We start from the raw sequence: 20,619 nt of genomic DNA on the forward strand, positions 1-20,619 counted from the left end.
TTTATGATGTCACAATCGGTACCTGGGAAAAACTGTTATCTTTGAGAAAAGAGCTGCACTGGAAGGGAGAACCTGCTGTGCTATGTGCTACCCTACGATTTTCTTGGCCGCAGGGAAGACAACACTTTCTCTCCCTGCTACTCTCTCTGTATCAGAGAGTTAGGTGGGGTCTCATGGGTTCTGGGGTTACCAGCAAAGAACCAGGGAGGATCTTGATTTCTGGTACTCCAGTTTATAAATACAGCTGGGTCATCTTCACTGATGCATCTGAATTCACCCTATACTTCTGAGAACATCAAAACCAGTATTTACGACATCTTTATGCATGGACAAAGGACTCCCATATTCAGTAAAACTCACTTGATGCTAGGGAGAAGGGTGGCAGCTGGAGGAGGGGGAGAAAGCCGAGGGGGAACGTCATATTCTTCACTTCCCAGGTGACCATTGGAAAAGACCTGAAAGGAAACCAAAGTGTTAGTTTAGAATTTAACTTCTGGAAGACCTTAAAACAATAGCAGCATTAGAAAATCTATCATTTTGAAAAGAACATATAATTTCAGTTTGTATAACAAGTGAAATGCCATATAATTTACGTAAGAGTTAAGAACACCACAGTGATAATTCACCAGCACCCAAGGTAGTGTCAAGTTACAGGAAAGAAATGCAATGCAGCATGATTCTCAAACATACTGAGGGGCAGTACTGTAATTTCTGTAAATCGAATCTGGATAGCTAAAGAAAGAGTACAATTCCCAAACGTGATCAGTTTTTATTGAAACGTTAGAATTCTCTGGAAAGATTCAGTAAATAAAAAAGCAGCACGGGTACAATTCTTACCTCAGTTCCTCCCAAATAAGTGTTCTACATTGTATCTCTCGGGGGTTAACAACATTTTTATTCTTGGCAACACAGTACATGAATACAATCAGAAAGGCCTGTGTTCTTTCAAACTTTAGCACTGTGAAAATAACTAGAAACCCGCTCTGGCTTTCAAAGTGCAGGCAATTTTATACACAATTTTCTGTGTGTAAACAACACAAACCAAAATTGTAACATACAGAGAAACTGTTTCATTACTCAGAATTTGGAAATTTTGACTTCCAGGCTGGCTCAGTTACATTACAGGGACTGCTCTTTACTAAATCCAACAAGCATGAAATTAAAGCAACATGAAGAAAAGAGAGAATAATTTTGTAAAGACATATTCACAACAAAAATTAAACATATTTTAAGACTGTTAAGCAATCTTTAGTGTTTCATCATTGGGCTCTTTCCCAAACTCTCACTAATACTTAAAAGGTGCAGGTAGGGGATAGGGCAAAAGGGATGGACCACAGCTTGAACAGCCCTAGGCAACCCAATCAGTGACCTACCAATTGCCCCCCACTTCCTATTTCTAGAGCGGTGCTGCAGCTTTACAACACAGAATCAAAAAAGCCATGCATGTCCTCCTCTATCAACTTAAAATATGAAAAGGAACATGTTTAAGGAATACATTTGAACTATATCAATTTTTGTATTTCAAAGCTACATAATCTAAATTTTATAACTCTTAGGCTCTGTAGTACAGTTCTACTTTCCTCTCTCTCCCATTAGATTCAAGATATTGTTACACTATGACAAAATATATCCTTAAACAAAAAAATTTTATGGTAGGCTTCTGATTATAAACCAAGTAACAGAACAAGGCTGTTTTTGAACTTTGTTACAGAGAGAAAATTTTCCAATACATATTAATTGTGACAAAGTTCAATAAAAACCTTTAATATAAAAAAATGCCTTTTAACTCACAGATACATATAGGAGAACACAAATGCTCATTGTGATAATGAATATTTAAGTCATTCTTAATTGGCATCCTGTGCATGTTACTGGAATGGGTACAATGTAAAACTTGTAATCAACTCTCCTCGATGTTTCTGTCACAAATATATTTAAAATTTCATTCTAGAAAATGTGGTACGGATTTTTATTTGTAATAATTTGTTTTATTAAGAGAAAGTATCTAATGTACTACTGATAACTAATAAATTTTTAGCAGCTATAAAAGGGAAATATGGAAACACTAATTTATTACATAGGCTCTAATCTAATAATAAACTGACCATAATTTTATAATCAGGATATTGTGAACATATATGAAAAGAATACCAATATATTCAAACAATTATTGATATTAAAAATGCTTTCACTCGTACATTTGGTAAATGAAAGAATAAGTATATTAATAATAAAGCGTACATGACATTGTGGGTATTAAATTTTAACAAGTCACACAGGCAACAGTGTCTGTCTGTCATCAGTAAAACCATGAAGCATAGTTAATGATGTAGTTCATTTTAGGAGATCAATAACCTAAGAAAGTTAAGTGACTTGCCCTAATTTTGTGAAACAATGTATTAATATGCTTTCAAATGCAAACAGCACTTTGACTGCTTTAGACGCATTGTTATTACCACACAGTAACTCGAGGATTTCTCCTGCCTCTGAAATGCCAGTGAATTTTTCCTGAACCATCATTCTTGGCTTGTGCTGATATTTTGCTTCTGTTATGTGTAGCTATGTTCTGGGGAAGAGCATTCATGCCACACTGAGTCTCAGCACAAAGCCTCTCCGATTTGTATGCCATTCCTTCAGTGTTTTACACACAGCATGGCTGGGGTGAAAACTGCAGATTGGCTTCGATGACCTTATTAACGGAGGCATAACCCAATGAAATGACTTTCCTTTGGCACAGGTGGAAGAAACTCTTTAGTTTACTGGCATTCTCTCAGCAAATGTACACAATCTGTTTAACAGCTGACCTTGTATACAATATGCCTAATACCAAACAAGTAATTCTTTATAACTTTTTAGCATGTTTTTTCTTCTTGGCAAACCCAGATTTTATGTTCTGGGTGCTATTCCTGTGTTTTATCTCTGAGTTAATGGTATACCTGTCCCACCCTCACTGTGCTGGGCTTCCTTCAGTTCGTATTCCCCACAGTGTCCTGAACATCCTAAGAACTCATACAGCCACAATAGGTTGAAGGAGTAAAAATATATTAGGGGACATTCTGACATATTAAACTGTAATCTCAGTTATCCCATGATTTATTATAAATTCTAGGTTACTCATATGCTAGATTAATATTTTTCTACATCCTTCAAGAGAGCACTGGATCTTAATCTTGTAGTTTGAAGTGTTTCCTTACAATTCAGGTATTATCTAACAACTAAGGTTACCAAATTTGGGACCCTTGTGATAATAGGGAAAAATACTCTTGTGAACCTTGGAACCATTAAGAAAAACATTTTTATTTGCACAGATTCCCTAACACACCCCATTTCCCTTATCCCACACATGGAATCCCACACAAACTCTGCCCCCAAAGTGTTGCTACAGTCTGTCGTTCAATAACGTCAGATTGGAAATGAAACAAACATACACAGAGGACTCATCTTCTGAAAGACAGCCTTTGAGATCACAGATATGTTTTAAGGTTGTTCATATAAACACAAGCCTCACCACCAAAAGAGCAAAAGCCTCAATTTCAAAAAGTGAGATCACTTGATGTATTTATCTGGGAACATCCTCAACAGGTTATTACACACAGGGTCATCTCAGAGTGACGCCACGTGAAGTAACGTAAGTTAGAGGTAGTTTTTATCATCACTAAGAAAGAGCAGTGGTCCTACAGTCTTTCCACAGAAGTGAACAAAGATAGTCAGACACAACGTTAGTACCTAGAAATAAGCAGATAAACTTCAAGTTTCCTAAGGCATTTTAAAACATTTCAGTGCAAATATTTTTACCTCAGATAATTAACACACACACACATACACACAGAACCAACCAACAACAATAAATAAATATCTAGCCAACAAAATATTTATTAAGGAACAGAGTAATAATGTGACTAGAATCTGAGAATTTCAGAGAATGGAAACAGTGCTCTAAGACAGAAATCTCTTACCAAGAAAGTAAAACAAGATAAATAATGTTAATAACTCTGAGCTTGCAGGTTCGTGTTAATAAGTATTATGTTAGCTATTTGACTATGGTAAGTGGCAAGGAGAAGAGAACAGGGAGTAAATGAAAGTCACAGAAAATTCTTACACTTCACTTTAACTATGAATTAGAGGGCTTCCCCCCTCAGAGCTCTCTACAACTAGCAAATGGAGTAATTAGAACTTAATTTATTCTTCCTTCCCTTACCATTTATGTAGCAAAGATGCCAATAAAAAGGGAGAATGGTTCTAATGAGTGACAGAAACAGCCACACGGAGAGAGAAGACACACGATGACAGGAGCAGGCTGTCACTCCAGTTATAGGGGGTTTAGTTTTATGGATTCCCCTTATGGCATTCCATATGTGCATTCAAGTTTAATTTAAACTTTCAGGACTTATCCAAGTTTTCTTATCCTCAAATAGGAAATTAATACTTAGTTTGAAGCATCACCTCTAATGAAAACAAGTCTAAATAACAGTTGTTACACTGGACACAAAAATGTAACCTTCAATACAAAAATTAACAGCCAGCATTCTAGAGCTTAAAATAACAGGTTTGTGTTAGTGCTAAAACTATATAACACAGTATTTAAAAGAAGCCTGAGACAAGAAGTCTTCAGGGAATTGGCTGAGATAATTATTATATTTTAAGTATCTCTGAAGTGCATTCAGGAAATAAATTGTTACATGCTGCTAATATATAACTAGTCAATTCATGTCAGAGATCATTACAACACTCATCTCAAGACAAGCGTGATCATGTAGAAATGAAAAATAATACGGATTAAAGGAGAAAAACTTAAAAAAAAAGAATGGTGGGTCCCTCCCATGAGGCTTCCAGGTCGTAGAAATATTCTTTGGAGGGTAACAACGTCTCCGTTTTCAGAAAGCATTGTAAGGATGCCTCGGTAAGGGCTCTCCCTTTCGGTGGCACCCTGTTTAGATGGCTGGAGGACACTGGGAGCCCTTCCCATTTATAACAGGGGAGAGACTGAGTCAGGGCAGACCGCCACCACTCACGCCCCTTGTGTTGAACACCACACAGGACAGTTTGCCTCTCCTACCCTGCTACCCTGGAATATCACAGAGGTCGTCTATTATTACACAAAGTTTTCATCATCACTCTACCTTCACACAAGTGCACACACACACACATACAGGAGTTGAGTACATGTCACAATTCACACGTCTTTGTTTCTTGATTTTAGGATGAATTCATTGGCTCTAAGCCATTACTCTGAAGGAATAAGTTACTTCCCTTCAATTAACAATTTAAGATCAAAAAGGTGTCTTCATTTTAATATTAAAGACTTCAAAAGAGGCAAGCCTCCTTCAGCTTAGAGAAGATGGCAATGATCTGATCTCAGAGCCAAAAAATATGGAAGCAAAAACGAGAAGGTGAGCTCTTCTGCCAAGGGCCTGCTGACAGTTCTAAACTCGAAAATTCCTGCGGGTAGGTACCCCACTGGTTTTCCATACGCCTGCATTCTCTCCTGGACACAGAGATGATGGTGGTGACAGCCTCAAGAACTCGGTATACATGAGTCTCGCCCAGGTTTATGGAGAAACCGCTTGCTTTCCAACAGTGAACCAGACTTGGTGTTTTCACATTTGGAGAAGTTTCATTTCACCTGCTTGCATCGATGTATTGTCCTAGACAACAATTCCAATGCTCATTTATGATATGCTATAGTTATACATTATTTTTCAAATAAGATAGCACTAGGGAGTTTTAAAAAACAGTGCTAATTTCCCTACCTACTAGTTACTAACAAGAAAAAAATTGGCAGATGGAAACAAGGGAAGTGAAATAAATCTCTAGCAAATGTGTCCAGTGTCTTCACATTAAAATGAAATAATTACTTAGAACCTTTTTCTTGTTATTTTTTAAGTTCAAGTTTTAATGAGCTTCTGATTATTTACAACTTGGACTTAATTAAACACCTGCAGGGAAGTACCACACAAAACCAAACCGTACCAAACAAACACCACTGCCCATTCTTTTATACTACCTCCTGTCAGAAGAGTGTAAGCAGATTTGCATGTGTCTTACCTTGGCTCCTTCTAAAGGCAAATCCTCACGTCTGTGTTTCCTCATTAGCACTGGGTCTGAGCCCATCCTACTGTGCCTGCCATTTACATTTGAACTCGCTGTGATTCCAGGCTTAGGAGAGCCGTCCCCTAGCAGTCGACATCCCACTGATTGATTAGTCCCAAATATATCCCGAGGACACCAGGCTTCAAGAGGCATTGGCTGGTCTCTGGAAGGCACACTCTCCACGGTGTGCAAGTGACGACTCAGTCTATTGTCCGGTGGGATTGGGGGTGGTCGCTCAGGTGGAGGGGGCGGAGGATCTCTTAAGGGAGGAGGAGGTGCTGGGAGCGGTTTATCTTGTTTTCTCACCATGCAAGGAGAAGACTAAAGAGACACAAGAGGAAAAAAATCAACACTGGACCAGGCACTGAAATGACTTCCAGACTAGTATATTGCTTTTGTTTTCTAAGCCATAATGGAGCTTTATGAGATTGCTATGTCATCTTTAAGTTTCTGTTTATTACCAGTTAATGAAAATTTTAAGTTAATGGAAGACTCATATAAATATATTTCATTAGAAATGTTTGTAGACATAAGTATATAAGCTGAAATATTAAAATTATAAAGACCATATAAAAATAGCAGAATACCAAAATTATACAATGATTTTGAATGGTTTACATTAAAATAATATTGAGTCATTAATTATTTGCACATTTCTATGAATTAAGAGAGACAGAACAAACAAAATTGTACTTTTACTTTTTTAAAGAGCAACTTCGAAAGACTTTTAGTTTGGGCATTTTGGGGGCAAAACCACTACAATATGAAACAAATGATAAGGGCCAGGTCTGCTCTGACTCTTTGTTTTATCAGTTACCACCAGAATACTGAAAAGTCACAAATAATAGAATAGCATTATTTATAGACCTCACTTCAATTTTAGGGACCCTTAAAACAGAAAAAAGAGTAAACAACAAATCAGTAATTCTTTTATGGAAATATGAAGGCATATATATGCGCTTGAGTTGAATCTATGTAACTTGCACAGCTTTTACTTTTCTATACTTGGTTCACCTGATGAGTGATTTGTACTTTTGATATTAGAGAGAAAAGAAATATGTTATGTTTACATAATTCTCCCTAAATAACATCCTAAGAAGTCTTAATATGATCTTAAAACCAAGTTAACTGTAATGGAGAAACAAATACTAATAAAATATTGAGCTTCCAAGTAATTTTAGACTATAAAGCATATTGCCAAATGGAATTAATTTTAAATCTTGTATTTAATAAAGCAAAATATGCCCTTATCAAATTTGAAAAAAAACACATAGAACTAAAACTGTGGGCTTAGATTTACTGAGTTAGAATTATGTCTTCAATATTAAACAGTAATGTAATTACTCTGCAAATATTATAATTCTTTATAATTCATTACTTTAGGTATAAAAAGTACATATAATTCCCTCTTCTGAGTCACCTTGAAACATGGGCGATAATTTATTACACCTTAAGCCCTTATGCAAATATACTTCCCTCACATTTTTCTTGTCATGACACTATGAAAATGACTGTAAAATATCGTCTCACAGGTGTATTTTAATACATATAATGACTTTTTAAAACCATTTTACAGAATAATTGTACTTACTCTACTATTTTAGCAAGTCAGGGGGCCATTCCAGACATGTGTTGTCTTTGAAGTCATGGAGCTTTTATAATAAGAAGCAAGGAATGTAATAGTGGGCTCACCATAAACAAAATGAGAAAGCCATCAAAGTTGCTCAGTAACAATTAAGAACACAAGAAATATGACACGTGACATTTAAAAGAACCCGAGCAGTCGCCACTGTCATATAAAATCACTGTCTGTGTCTAGTCAGCCTACTCACCTTTGGTGAGCCAGTGGGGCTGCCGCACGGAGAGCGAACTATGCCTTTCTGAATCAGGTCCAGGCGAGGAGGCACAGGAGGCAGGCTCAGATGTGGGATCTGGAGAGGGTCCGCTTGTGGCTTTCTTCTCTGTGCAAGGGGAGATGACCCTGGTGAGGTGACTGGTGAATTCTGCCTGTCAGTGCACTAGAATAAAAAAAGATACAGATGCTTTTTAAAAAATGTGTCAAGTGAATGCCTTTTATAAGGAAGACATCTGGTTTTGAGAAGGTGTCTGACATTGAGCATCTGTTGAAATAAACTTACTTAGTTAAATCCGATTAATAGATGGGAAGAGCTCACATTGTCTCTGAAAGGTAGTATTATGTGAAAAATAAATGGACAATTTTCTCCTACATATTGCAGAAAGGGCCTAAGAGAAAAGAACAGCAAAAGTATACGGTAAAAACAACCAAGTGCAGACGCTATTCTAGAAATCCGTCTACACTTCATTAGGAAACCAAAAACACGCAATACAGTAATACATATTGTTCTTGGTTACCTATCCTTCTCTCTTTGATTTACAGCACAGTCTAGAAGTAAGAAGCCATTTTGCTCCATATAAAATATGTACGCATCCAGTGTGTAGTCTACTTTTCTACAAACCAATGAAATCAGATAAGGTTTAAAAAATGTTTATTTAAAGTAAACTGGTTTAAGCCCAAAGTACTTTCTTCCCAAAACTGCATATGGAAAAATAATTCCCTGTTAAATGTTTTTTACTTTAAATCAATGAACTAAATCCAGAAATGTCTGTGCTTCTGCAAAAAAACTGATATATTTCTATGCTACTACAAGTTTTCTACTTTGCCTGGTAGATAGCATCAAAAAGCCAATAACAAACACCGTATTTTGTCATGTATACTGCACTCCATGTACACTGCACACCCATGTTTTCATGAGCATTATACATGGGATCATTAAACTCATTATTATACTCATGGGATGTAATCATTATACCTATGTATAAATGCATCCTTATTTCCCCCTCAAAAATTTGCACAAAAGTGTGCATTATACGTTAAAAATAAGGTACTTCTATGTATTATATGGTCTGTCCAAAAAAAATCCAGCCATTGTTCATATAACAAGATTGTGTGCGTGACACTGAGGTAACCTGGCAGCCAAGGAGACTGGAATGTGCATGTGTGAACAATGGCGACTTCACTGTACTAGTCAGTGGGGGCAGGAGACACCACTGAGTGAGTATGTGTGCTATGCGGCCGTTGCATTAAAAATGACTGAGTGAACAGAGCAATGAATCTGCATCAAATTTTGCATTAACTTTGAACATTCCTCTATGGAGACTATTTCTATTTGGATGATTTAGAAGGCCATGGCTAGGGGCAACTGGTAATTGGAAACCTCACCACGTCTTGTGCAGAGTTTTTGGCAAAACATCAAATCACTCAGGTGACTCAGCCCCCCTCTAGCCCAGATTTGGTGTCCTGTGACTTCTGGCTTTTCAGAAAACTAAAATCGCTTTTGAAAGGGAAGAAATTTCAAACCATCAATGTGATTCAGGAAAATATGACAGGGCAGCTGATGGAGATTGGGAGAACTGTGTGAGGTCCCAAGGTGACTACTTTGAAGAGGACTGAGGTGTCACTGTTCTGTATACAATGCTTTTTATATCTTGCATTTTCCTCAATAAATGTTTCTACTTTATTACATGGCTGGATACCTTCCAGACAGAACTCTATAATGCTTTCCAATTTATAAGAGGTTGTATTTTTTTACATTGTGAACTAACTTGATTGCTACTTGGTATAAAATACATACTAATTAATCAAGTAGCCGCTCTACTTCATTAACATTCTATTCTGAAATATTAGGTAGATTCCTTTCCTAGGCAATTACTAGCTTTTAGGAGATCAGGGCATAAATTTTACACCCGCTGCGACAATCTAGCAAGCTTGGATATTCATCTGTTTCCTAACATTAGTATTCCTAAAGAGTTTTAAGTTTGTTTTCAAGCCATTTCTCCCCTAACGTTACTCACCTCTATAAGAGTAGTCAATGTCAACAACTGAAAAAGTAATTCCAACTCTGGAGACAGTGAGAAAGATTTAGCCATTCTGTCTTTATCTAACTGAGATGGTGTTCACATCGACACTCAGTTACATCGTATAAACTTTTTTTTCTAATTGACTACCATTGGATTTCATCTGATGTTTTCCCCATGATTAGACAGGGGTTGTCGGTTTTTGGAAGGAAGATGACAGAGGCAGAGTAACGTTTTAACCACTTCATGTCCAGGGTCCACACTATCAATATGATTCATCACTGTGAATGTTGATCCTGATTACCCGGCTGATATATTTATTAACTGTCAAGGTTTACTTTCTTCACTATAAACTGTAAAGTTACTTTCTCCCCCCCCTTTCCCCACTATACTCTTTGCAAGGAAGTCATTATGCACTGCCCACACTTAGGAAGTAGGGAGTTATGCTCCCCTTGTAAAGGTTTTTTTTTTCTTTAAGTTGTATTTTTTCATTACCACTTATTCCCCTTATACTCTGCTCCCACAATCACCACATTGTTGTCCATGAGTCTTTCTGAAATAAATTTGAGTGGCTAAGCAGAAGCTTCTAGACCATACCTCAGATACACTGAAATACTGTCATGATATTGCTAAACTCTCAAGTGTTTGTCTCTCTCAATTGATCAACTAATTTAAAACAGGTCAATATGTTCAGATATAACTTTCTGACAACTTTAAGAACTTTTCTTTTTAGTAATTGCATAATGCTTTTTATATTTCTTACCTGTGATAAGACAAAATATTTTCAGTTGTTACTAAGTTGAAAGAGAAAACGTAGAAACTCTATAGTCATAAACTGATTTCAATGCAGTTAGTGACTCTTAACAAAATAGCAACTGCCCCCCATAAAGCTGTGGGGCCTTCCTTACATGGTCATGATTTTAACCTTGTGGAATAAAATCTATGAAAAAATGATCACAGTGAAAAGAAAAAGAATTCCTGATGTAAAGCGGTGGGTTTGCACCATGGTATCCCAGCACTTCAAATCAGGAGATGTCACAGGACATCTCATTCTCCACCATGCTCTTCAGGGTAAATTACACTCACTGAGAGCCAGCACTATTTAACTAATAAAAATACCTTGTTAATCTGCTTATTATTCTTTTTAAAAAAGACTTGAGAAGTAAAGCTATTCACATAATTTCTACCCCTAGTAGTTTATTTCTACCCCAAGCAAAACACACACACACACACACACACACACACACACACACACACACGCGCGCGCGCATGCGCGCACAGTATTTAGCACTTCATTACTTTAGGTACTTGCAGAGAACTTTTTCAGTTCTAGGTGCACACACTGAAGGACTACTGAATAAGACCTATTCTCTAAGCACTATTATTTCACAACTATCCTCCTGCTTCCCTCATTACCTGTAACAGGAAGAAGACCTCTGAAAGAGCCAATAGCCCCTTGCCATCAGAACTTGACTTCCACTTTCATTGATAGTATTTAAGCAGTTACCAAATCCCTAGCACATATAAATAATGGAGTGGACTTTATTTGAAATGGGTGAATTATCAGACTTTGAAAGGGTAGAAAGTCATCAAGACAGATATCCAAACTGATGTGTATGATGCAGCGATAACCTTGAATTTCTAGATATTTCCCAACAAGCACACTGTCTTACAGTTTTGTGAATGTACTTGGAAGCAGAGCTTGCTTAGCACAATTCAAGTTGTATTCTCAAGGTGATTATAGACGTTCTTCTGAAGAACTAATTCATTTTGGAGCATTATAGTATCTGTAAGTTGACGTAGGTAGAAGAATTTTATGAAGGATATATTTGTATTAAAGGGACAAAAACATCTTTATTGATTATGTGGATTAAATTCACCATAACTTATTTATTTTTCCAAGTTCTCCTAAATTATAATAAAGTTCTCATATAAATGTAGATGATTTAACAATACCCCTTAGATAATAACATGTTAGTTCTGTTTGGTCAAACATTTTGCTATTTCTATGAACACTTCTGCAATTAGAACACTACATATTTGCATTAAATTTTATTGCTGGTTATATTCAATGCTAACTATGAACATTTGTAAACTTTTTTAGTAGATGATCATATAAAGGTAATTTTTAATTTATTTGAATAATTGCCATTTTTTTCCTTCCTACTTGAAAGTCTAAGGAGGAAAGAAGCCCAATACAATGTTTCACACTTTAGCTCATAACTAAATTTCTAGATGTGACTTAAAAATTAAGAACATCAAAATTTATTAGGTAACAAGATCAAGGAAAAAATCAAGAGATACGTACCTTGAAACAAATGTCTCCCAAAATCTGTGAGACAAGGGGAAAGCAGCCCTAAGAGGGAAATTCATAGCGTTATAGGCCTACCTCAAAAACAAGAAAAAGCTCAAATGAACAATCTAACTTTACACTTAAAGGAACTTGAAATAAAACAAACAAAGCCCAAAGTGAGTAGAAGGAAGGAAATAATAAAGATCAGAGCAGAAGTAAATGAAATAGTTAAAAATGATACAAAATATCAATGAATCCAAGAGCTGGTTACTTAAAAAGATAAAAAAGACTGACAAACCTTTAACCAGACTCATCAAGAAAAGAGAGAGGACCCAAATAAATAAAATCAACTGAAAGAGGAAGAATAACAACCGACACTAAAGAAATACAAAGGATTTTAAGAAAATATTATGAATAACTGCCCTGGCAGGTGTGGCGCAGTGGACTGAATGTGGCCTGTGAACCAAATGGTCACTGGTTCGATTCCCAGTCAGGGCACATGCCTGGGTTTCGGGCCAGGTCCCCAGTTGTGGAAGCGCATGAAAGGCAACCACACACTGGTGTTTCTCTCCCTCTCTTTCTCCCTCCCTTCTCCGTCTAATAATGAACAAAATCTTTTTAAAAAGAAATATTATGAATAACTATATGGCAACAACCTGGACAAAATGCATAAATTACTAGAAACATACATTTTTCCAAAACTAAATCAGGAAGAATCAGATAATCTGAACAGACAGATTAGATCTAGTGAAACTGAAGCAGTTACTGGATAGTGTCACAGGTGAATTTTACCAAACATTCTGAGAAGAACTAACACATCTTCTCAAACTACTTCTTAAAATTCAAAAGGAGAGAAGGCTCCCGAACTCATTTTATGAGGCCAGCATTATCCCAATTCAAAAACCAGATAAGGACACTACAAAGAAAGAGAATCATAGACCCATGTCCCTGATGAACACAGACACTGAAATCCTCAACAGAATATTAGCAAACAGAATACAGTGATGCATCAAAGAGATAATACACCATGATCAAGTGGGATTTATTCTGGGAATGCAAGGTTGTACAGCATTTGTAAATCAATATATGTGATTCGCCACATTAAAAAAATGAAGGTTAAAAACCACATGATCAGATCAAAAGATGCAGGAAAAATTTGATGAAATCCAGCATCCATTTATGATAAAAACTGTCAGCAAAATGGGAATAGAGGGAACATACCTGAACACAAAAAGGCCATTTATGACAAACCCACTGCCAGCATCTTACTCAATGGGCAGAACCTGTAGGTGTTCCCCTTAGGAATGGGAACAGGCAGGGATGTCTGCTTTCGCCTCTCCATTTAACACAGCACTGGAAGTTCTAGCCATAGAAATCAGACAAGGAGAAAATATAAAAGGCATCCAAAATGTAAAGAAAGAAGTAAGACTGTCATAATTCACAGATGACATGATAACTGTACATAGAGATTCCACCAAGAAACTACTAGAACTGATAAATAAATTCAGCAAGTAGCAGGATACAAAATTACATTCATTTTCTGTATCTAGATATCCGTTGCTCTTTTGTATGCCAATAACAAACTAACAGAAAAGGAAATTAAGAAACAATCCTATTCACAATTTCTACAAAAAGAATAAAAAGCCTGGGAATAAACCTAAACAAGTATGTGAAAGACCTGTACTTGGAAAACTGTAAGACACTGAAGAATGAAGAAGATACAAATAAGTTGAAGCACATAACGTGTTCATAGATAGGAAGTATTAAAATCATTAAAATGTCTATACTACCCAAAGCAATCTATAAATTCAATGCAATTCCTATCAAGATTCCAAAGAATGAAGAGGGGGAAGTAGGACAACTGTAATGGCATAATCAATAAAATATATTTAAAAAAAGACTCCAGAGACATTTTTCACAGAGCTAGAACAAATATTTCAAAAATTTATATGGAACCACAAAAGGCCCCACACAGCAACAATGATCCTGAGAAAGAAGAATAAAGTTAGAGGAATCACACCACCTAATAGCAAACTATACAATAAGGGCATAGTAATCAAATCAGCATGGTACTGGCATAAAAACAGACACACAGATTAATAAAACAGAGCACAGAGCCTAGGAATAAACCCATACCTTTATAGTCAATTAATATTCAACAGAGGAATCAAGCACATACAATGGGCTAAAGGCAGTTATTCAAAAAATGGTGTTGGGAAAACCGAACAGATAAGTGCAGAAAAACGAAACTAGACAGTCTTCTTACATCACACATTAGACTAAATTCAGAAATGGATCAAAGAGTTAAATATTAGACCCCAAACCATAATCATCATAGAAGAAAACATAGGCAACAAAATCTTGGACACTGCTTGTAGCAATATTTTATTGGATATATACCCCTAGGCAAGGCAAAATAAAGAAAAAATAAACAAATGGGACTACATCAAACTAAATTGTTTTTGCACAGCAAAGGAAATCATCATTAAAATAAAAAGAGAACCCACAGAATGGGAGAACATGTTTGCCGATGCATCTGGCAAGGGGTTAATAATCAACATTTATATAGGACTTACAAAACTCAACACTGAAAAAAAAAACACAACCCAATTCAAGAACGGGCAAGAGACGTAAATAGACACTTCTCCAATGAGGATATGTAGATAACCAACATGACATGAAAAGATGCTCAATAACACTGATCAACAGAGAAAGGCAAATTAAAACCACAATGAGATATAATTTCACACCAGTCAGAATGGTTATCATTAATAAATCAACAAACGAGTGCTGGTGAGGATGTGGAGACACCTCAAGAAATTAAAAATAGATCTGCCTTTCAACCCAGCTATCCTACTTCTGGGAATATACCCAAAGAAATGCAAAACACTAATTTGAAAGAAAATAAGCACTACTATGCTCATTGCAACATTATTTACAATTGCCATGAGATGGAAGCAATCCAAGTGTCCATCAGTAGATGAGTGGATAAAACAGCTGTGGGATATTTACATCATGGAATACTACTTGGCCATAAAAAGGAGAGAATTTACCCTTTGTGACCCCATATGGATGGACCTGGAGAACATTATGCTAAGTGAAATAAGCCAGTCAGAGAAAGATGAATACCCTATGATTTCAGTCATATGTGGAACAAACTGAACAAGGAAAATGGGGACAGACTCACAGATGGGGAGCAGGAGGACAGCTGGGATGGGCAGGTGAGGGGCAGAGGGATTGAGACAAAGGAAAAGGACTCATGGACATGGACAACAGTGTGGTGATTGCTGGGGGTAGAGGAGTACAAGGAGACTGACTACATGATAATGGAAGAAATATAATAAAGATAAATAAAAACATCAGTTCAATTTACAGGAAAGGAGAAATACTTAGACATTTTTCCCTTCTGAAAAGGAACAAAAACAAAATAGACTGATTTAATGTAGATCCAAGTTATTTCTTCTTTAAACTACACCTCTGTCTTTATCTAGTATTTGAGTATTTAATTGGTCTTCTAAAGGACTTTAACTTCTAGACTATCAGAATTTCCCTGCTATAGGGAGTCATCGGGTAAAACAAATGCCTCTAAAGCCAAGCTGTGATGAAGGGATATGTCCAGTCACCTTCGGTCTACTGATTTACATTATTTCTACATGGATTCAACAGACACTCCCCTCAGCCCCTCACTCTGCCTTCTTCCGTAGACCCAACGCTCATCCCAAAGTCACGGAGGTCATTTATTTTTCTCCACTTCTGCACACCATATAGGGAGTTGTCGGGTGAAAACAACAACAAACAATACTGGAACCAATCCTCAGGCTTACATTCTAAGACGGTGAACTGGGCTAACTTAATCACCCCTTACTGATTTGTTTAGTAACCCACATAATCACTGCCACTTCTATTCTGTATAAAAAATACATATTTAAGACATGCATGTAAAACATCTTGAACAGAAGAGTAAGAAAGTACTTATTTAAATCTTGAATAATAACAGATAAGCATTTTGTTAATAGAGATTTACTTGATTGGAATGTGAATTTCAAGTGTGGCTATCAAAATAAAGTTCTCACACCAACTGATTATAAAGATTTAGGTTTTTCTTTAAAAAAACACATAATTAATTATAAAGTCTGACTTCATTTACACATATTTCCTATTTTTGGCCAGAATTTAAAAATGCTATGTAGTCCTATACAAATCAACACCTGTTGCTATTGTCCCCTATAGATTACAGGTAAGGTTAATCCATTTTCTGGAGACTTTATGGGTTAATAAAATGAAAGAAAGTATGATAAAATAAAAGCTTCTAAAAACATTAATTTCTATTTGGGTGATAGGAATGCTGACTATCTCAGTATGACTCTCAATGGAAGTGGCATGTCCAATGTGTTGTATCTCTAGTCAAAGCTTGCTCATTCTCACTATCAGAACTGTATTAAAGTTATCTTTAAGCAAAATGTTCCCACCTTTTTTTATTTTATTTTGTCCTCCACAATTTTTCTCACTATCAGGCATAAAGAAAGCAATAGTGATAAAAATCAAATACCTAAACAGATATTTCTATGCTAAATTCTTGTAATACATTCGAAAGACAAATAAAAATGCTTGCTATTTGCTATTAACATTGGCCATCACCACAAAAGTCTAGAACTGAATTAAATATTTTTCTTTTTGCTTATTAATTTAAACACTGTCTTAAATATAGAAACAACTAATAGTAGGAGTAGTTTAAGAATAAGAATAGATGCATGAGTTTAGGGTATGTTGTCAAACTTTTTACAACAATAAACACTTTTTACTGGTTTGGGCACTCCACTCCTATCTTTTCAATTGTGTTTCCATTTCATTTTTTTGTTCCTCATTATTAAGAACATAATTTTACTGCATAAATTTTTGGAATTATAGAAAAATATATAGATGTTTTGAAAACATGTACACACAGCTATGGGTGATGGTTCCTAATCACATACATGTCTTTAAGTCTACTGTACACTGGTTAACAGTATACTAAAATAATATAAACATTCTTCATAAATATAATTTTAAAGGATGAATTATATGAATATACAAATATTTACAAAACTATACCCTTACTATGAACACTAACGCTGTTTTCAATTTTTCTTAATTACAAAGTGATAACAAAGAAATATTTGATTATATACATTAATTTTTTTTAAAGATTTTATTTATTTATCTTTAGAGGGGAAGGGAAGGAGAGAGGGAGAGAAACATCAATGTAGGGTTGCCTTTTGTGCATCCCCTGCTGGGAACTGGCCTGCAGGGACCTGGTCTGCAACCCAGGCATGTGCCCTGACTGGGAATCGAACCACGAGAACTGTGATTGTCTGGTTCTCAGGCCCGCGCTCAATCCACTGAGCTACACCAGCCAGGGCTACATTAATTTTTTTAAAGAAAAAATCCTAGAAAATTTTGAGCACAGGAAAATAAACTCATAACTGGTAAAAGATTAGGAATATTCATAAGACCTTTTTGATATTCTGATGGTAAAGCCAATTTATTTACCAGTGATTGTTACCACTGCACAATCCTCAGAAGCACATAGGGTACATTTAGTTTTCAATTTGTTTACTTAATACTTGACTGATATTTTAATGGCTCACAGTGATGTTTAAATTTGATTTTAACAAATAATTAGAAAACATTACAATTTCCATTTGCCACATGTATTTCTTCTCTTGTTTACTACCATTTTATGTTCTATGTGACACTATCTATATTATTTTATTTACCTCTCATTGACATGAATGAGCTCTTTATATATTAGGATAGTGAACCTCTCTATATTATCATTGCCATAAATACATTTTCCTCAGTTTACTTTATTTTGTAAATATTTTATGGTAGAGATTTTACTCCTACTCTTCTGGTTTTAATCTAATGAATGAGTAAAATTCAATCAGTATAATAAATGGTCTTCAATCAAGGGATTCTTAAAATCCCTTGGTCCTTTTTGCTAATGCCTTAAATGAATTCCTTTCTTTGTTGTTTTCATCTCTATCTATCTACTTTATTAAGTTAGGATAACAAAATAAAAGGCTATGCAAAAGTTAACTAGTAAAATATAGGAAATAGGATGTGGGTATAATTTATTGCACAATATTAAAAGTCATTTATATGTGAAGGTAACTGCAAGAGTTGCAAAGAATGGAACCTTGCTTTCAAGACACAGAATAGCTGATTTGTATAATTCTATTTCTTTACCCTGATTTTAGGTAATAATTCACTTTTCTCTAGCATTACACTTGCTTTCAGAACTTTAAATTGTCTTTTTTTTTTCATTTCAAATCCTATCAAAATGCAAAAGCCAGACAAGTGCCTTATCAGCACGCCTGCATACTTTTCTAATAATTTCTCCTAAGTTCCTTGGTACTAGTTGCTGATGAATATGTCTTTAACAAATGGGAATCCTGGTGTTCTAGACACTTTAAAGACTACATTTGATTCCTTTCTGTCTACATACAAAGTATCCCCAGGTCTTTGCTTTCTGAAATGCATAAGTACAATTCTTCATTACTCTGAAAAAAATTTACATAATTATTTAGCATTTAGAATGGAACACTAATGACTATCAAAATGAATAAAGGGATCCAAATATGTAATTTTAACAGAAAAGTCTGAGAGAAAAGGTCCAAAAAGTAAAGTAGTCAAAGGCCTGTCTTGGCATACTCAGCAATTACCAATAATAATCAGGGATTCATTCTAGTTCAGTCACTCTTCATTTATCCATACCTTTTAAGGGCTGATTTTACAAAAGCTTTAATAAGATCCATTACTATGGAAATGGAAAAACATTTGGTAAGAAACCTCAAACCCAGCCAGGCTATTAATAAAAACAGGACAAGAGGAAACTCTCCAATTAGTAATAAGATGAGATTTCTGACAATCCTGGAGATAACCAAAGTCAGTATTATAATATTTCTAACAAGGTTTTCACTTAATGAATTCTCATATCTGAGCAAGAGAGAGACATGCATTATAAGAATGATGAGAAGGGCTCTTAGACGGTCAACATTGCTCGCTAAACCCATGAAAATTAAAGAATTTTATCAAAAAACATAATATTCTAAGTATATTTTCCTTTCTACTAACTATTGTCTTCTTCTTTTCCTACATCAATTTGTGAACATAACAAACCTGAAGTCTTTAAAAAATAGCCTGTATAGAATATAATTTAGAAGGTATCCATTACAGGAACATTTACACACACACAGAGATCCATATGTAATGAATTTTATAGGATAAGTATAAATGATTTATTTTGGAGTACCTGTATTATTGCTCCATGAGATGATAAACAAAAGCTCACGTGAGGAATGTAGTATGAGAATACAGTCATTTCCTTCTCATCCACAGTCATATTTCCAGAAGCCTCAATTTATAGGAATTTAGGGAGAAGCTCAAAGTGAAAAAGAAAAGTTCTTCCAACTTGATCTATAGATTCACTGCAATCCCAGTAAGTTACTTTGTGGATATGATCAAACTCATTCTAAAGTTTCTAAAGATAGCCCTGGCTGGTGCAGTGGGGATTGAGCATGGGTTGCAAACCAAAGAGTCACAAGTTTGATTCCCAGTCAGGGAACATGCCTGGGTTGCAGGCCAGGTCCCCATTGGGGGCCATGTGAGAGGCAATCTCTCTCGCTTTCTCCCCACTTTCCCCTCTCTAAAAGTAAATAAAAATTTTAAAAACAAAAAAAAAGTTTCTAGAGACAACAGACCCAGAATACCCATAAAGATACTGAAGGAGAACAAAACTGAAGGACTGACACTACCTGACTTCAAGACTTCCTATAAATCTACAGTAATCAAGACCGGACCCTGGCTGGTGTGGCTCAGTGGATTGAGTGCCGGCCTGCAAATAGAAGGGTTGCCCGTTCAATTCCCCACCAGGATACGTGCCTGGGTTGTGGGCCAGGTCCCCAGTAGGGGGTGCTCAAGAGGCAAACACAAATTGATGTTTCTCTCCCTCTCTTTAAATAAATAAAATCTTTAAAAAATGTTTAAAAAATGTATGCTCCCAAAAGACACTATCAAGAGAATAAAAGAGACAAACCACACAGATTAGAAAAAAAATTTGGAAAAGACACACCCGATGAAGACTTTTATCCAAAATATACAAAAAATCTCTTAAAACTCAACAATAAGAAAACCAAAAATTAATTGAAAATGGGACAAAGACCTTAACAGAAACCTCATTGAAATATAGAGATGGCAAATAAAAATATGAAAAGATGCTGCCAATCACATGCCAAGAGGGAAATATAAGTTAAAACAATGTGATACCACAGTTCACCTTTTTGGCCAAAATCCAAATGCTGACAAGGAAGTGGAGCAAA

The 20,619-nt window shown here is 35.7% G+C and overlaps 1 protein-coding gene across 8 annotated transcripts in view; it reads right to left on the reverse strand.

Annotated features, from left to right (window-relative positions):
* The window catches only part of CBLB (Cbl proto-oncogene B), a 213,034-nt gene that overhangs the window by 49,026 nt on the left and 143,389 nt on the right, over positions 1–20,619 (reverse strand). For all 8 annotated transcript variants that reach the window (XM_053663173.1, XM_037157012.2, XM_037157011.2 and 5 more), the window contains exons 11-13: positions 7,923–8,108; positions 6,046–6,411; positions 361–455 (exon numbers count right to left, since the gene is read on the reverse strand). In XM_053663173.1, coding sequence (XP_053519148.1) covers positions 361–455; positions 6,046–6,411; positions 7,923–8,108 — 647 coding nt within the window. The remainder of the gene's footprint in view (positions 1–360; positions 456–6,045; positions 6,412–7,922; positions 8,109–20,619) is intronic.

This window comes from Artibeus jamaicensis, unplaced genomic scaffold (assembly GCF_021234435.1).
Source record: "Artibeus jamaicensis isolate MK-2021 breed Jamaican fruit bat unplaced genomic scaffold, CSHL_Jam_final contig_3126, whole genome shotgun sequence".
Lineage (NCBI taxonomy): Eukaryota > Metazoa > Chordata > Mammalia > Chiroptera > Phyllostomidae > Artibeus > Artibeus jamaicensis.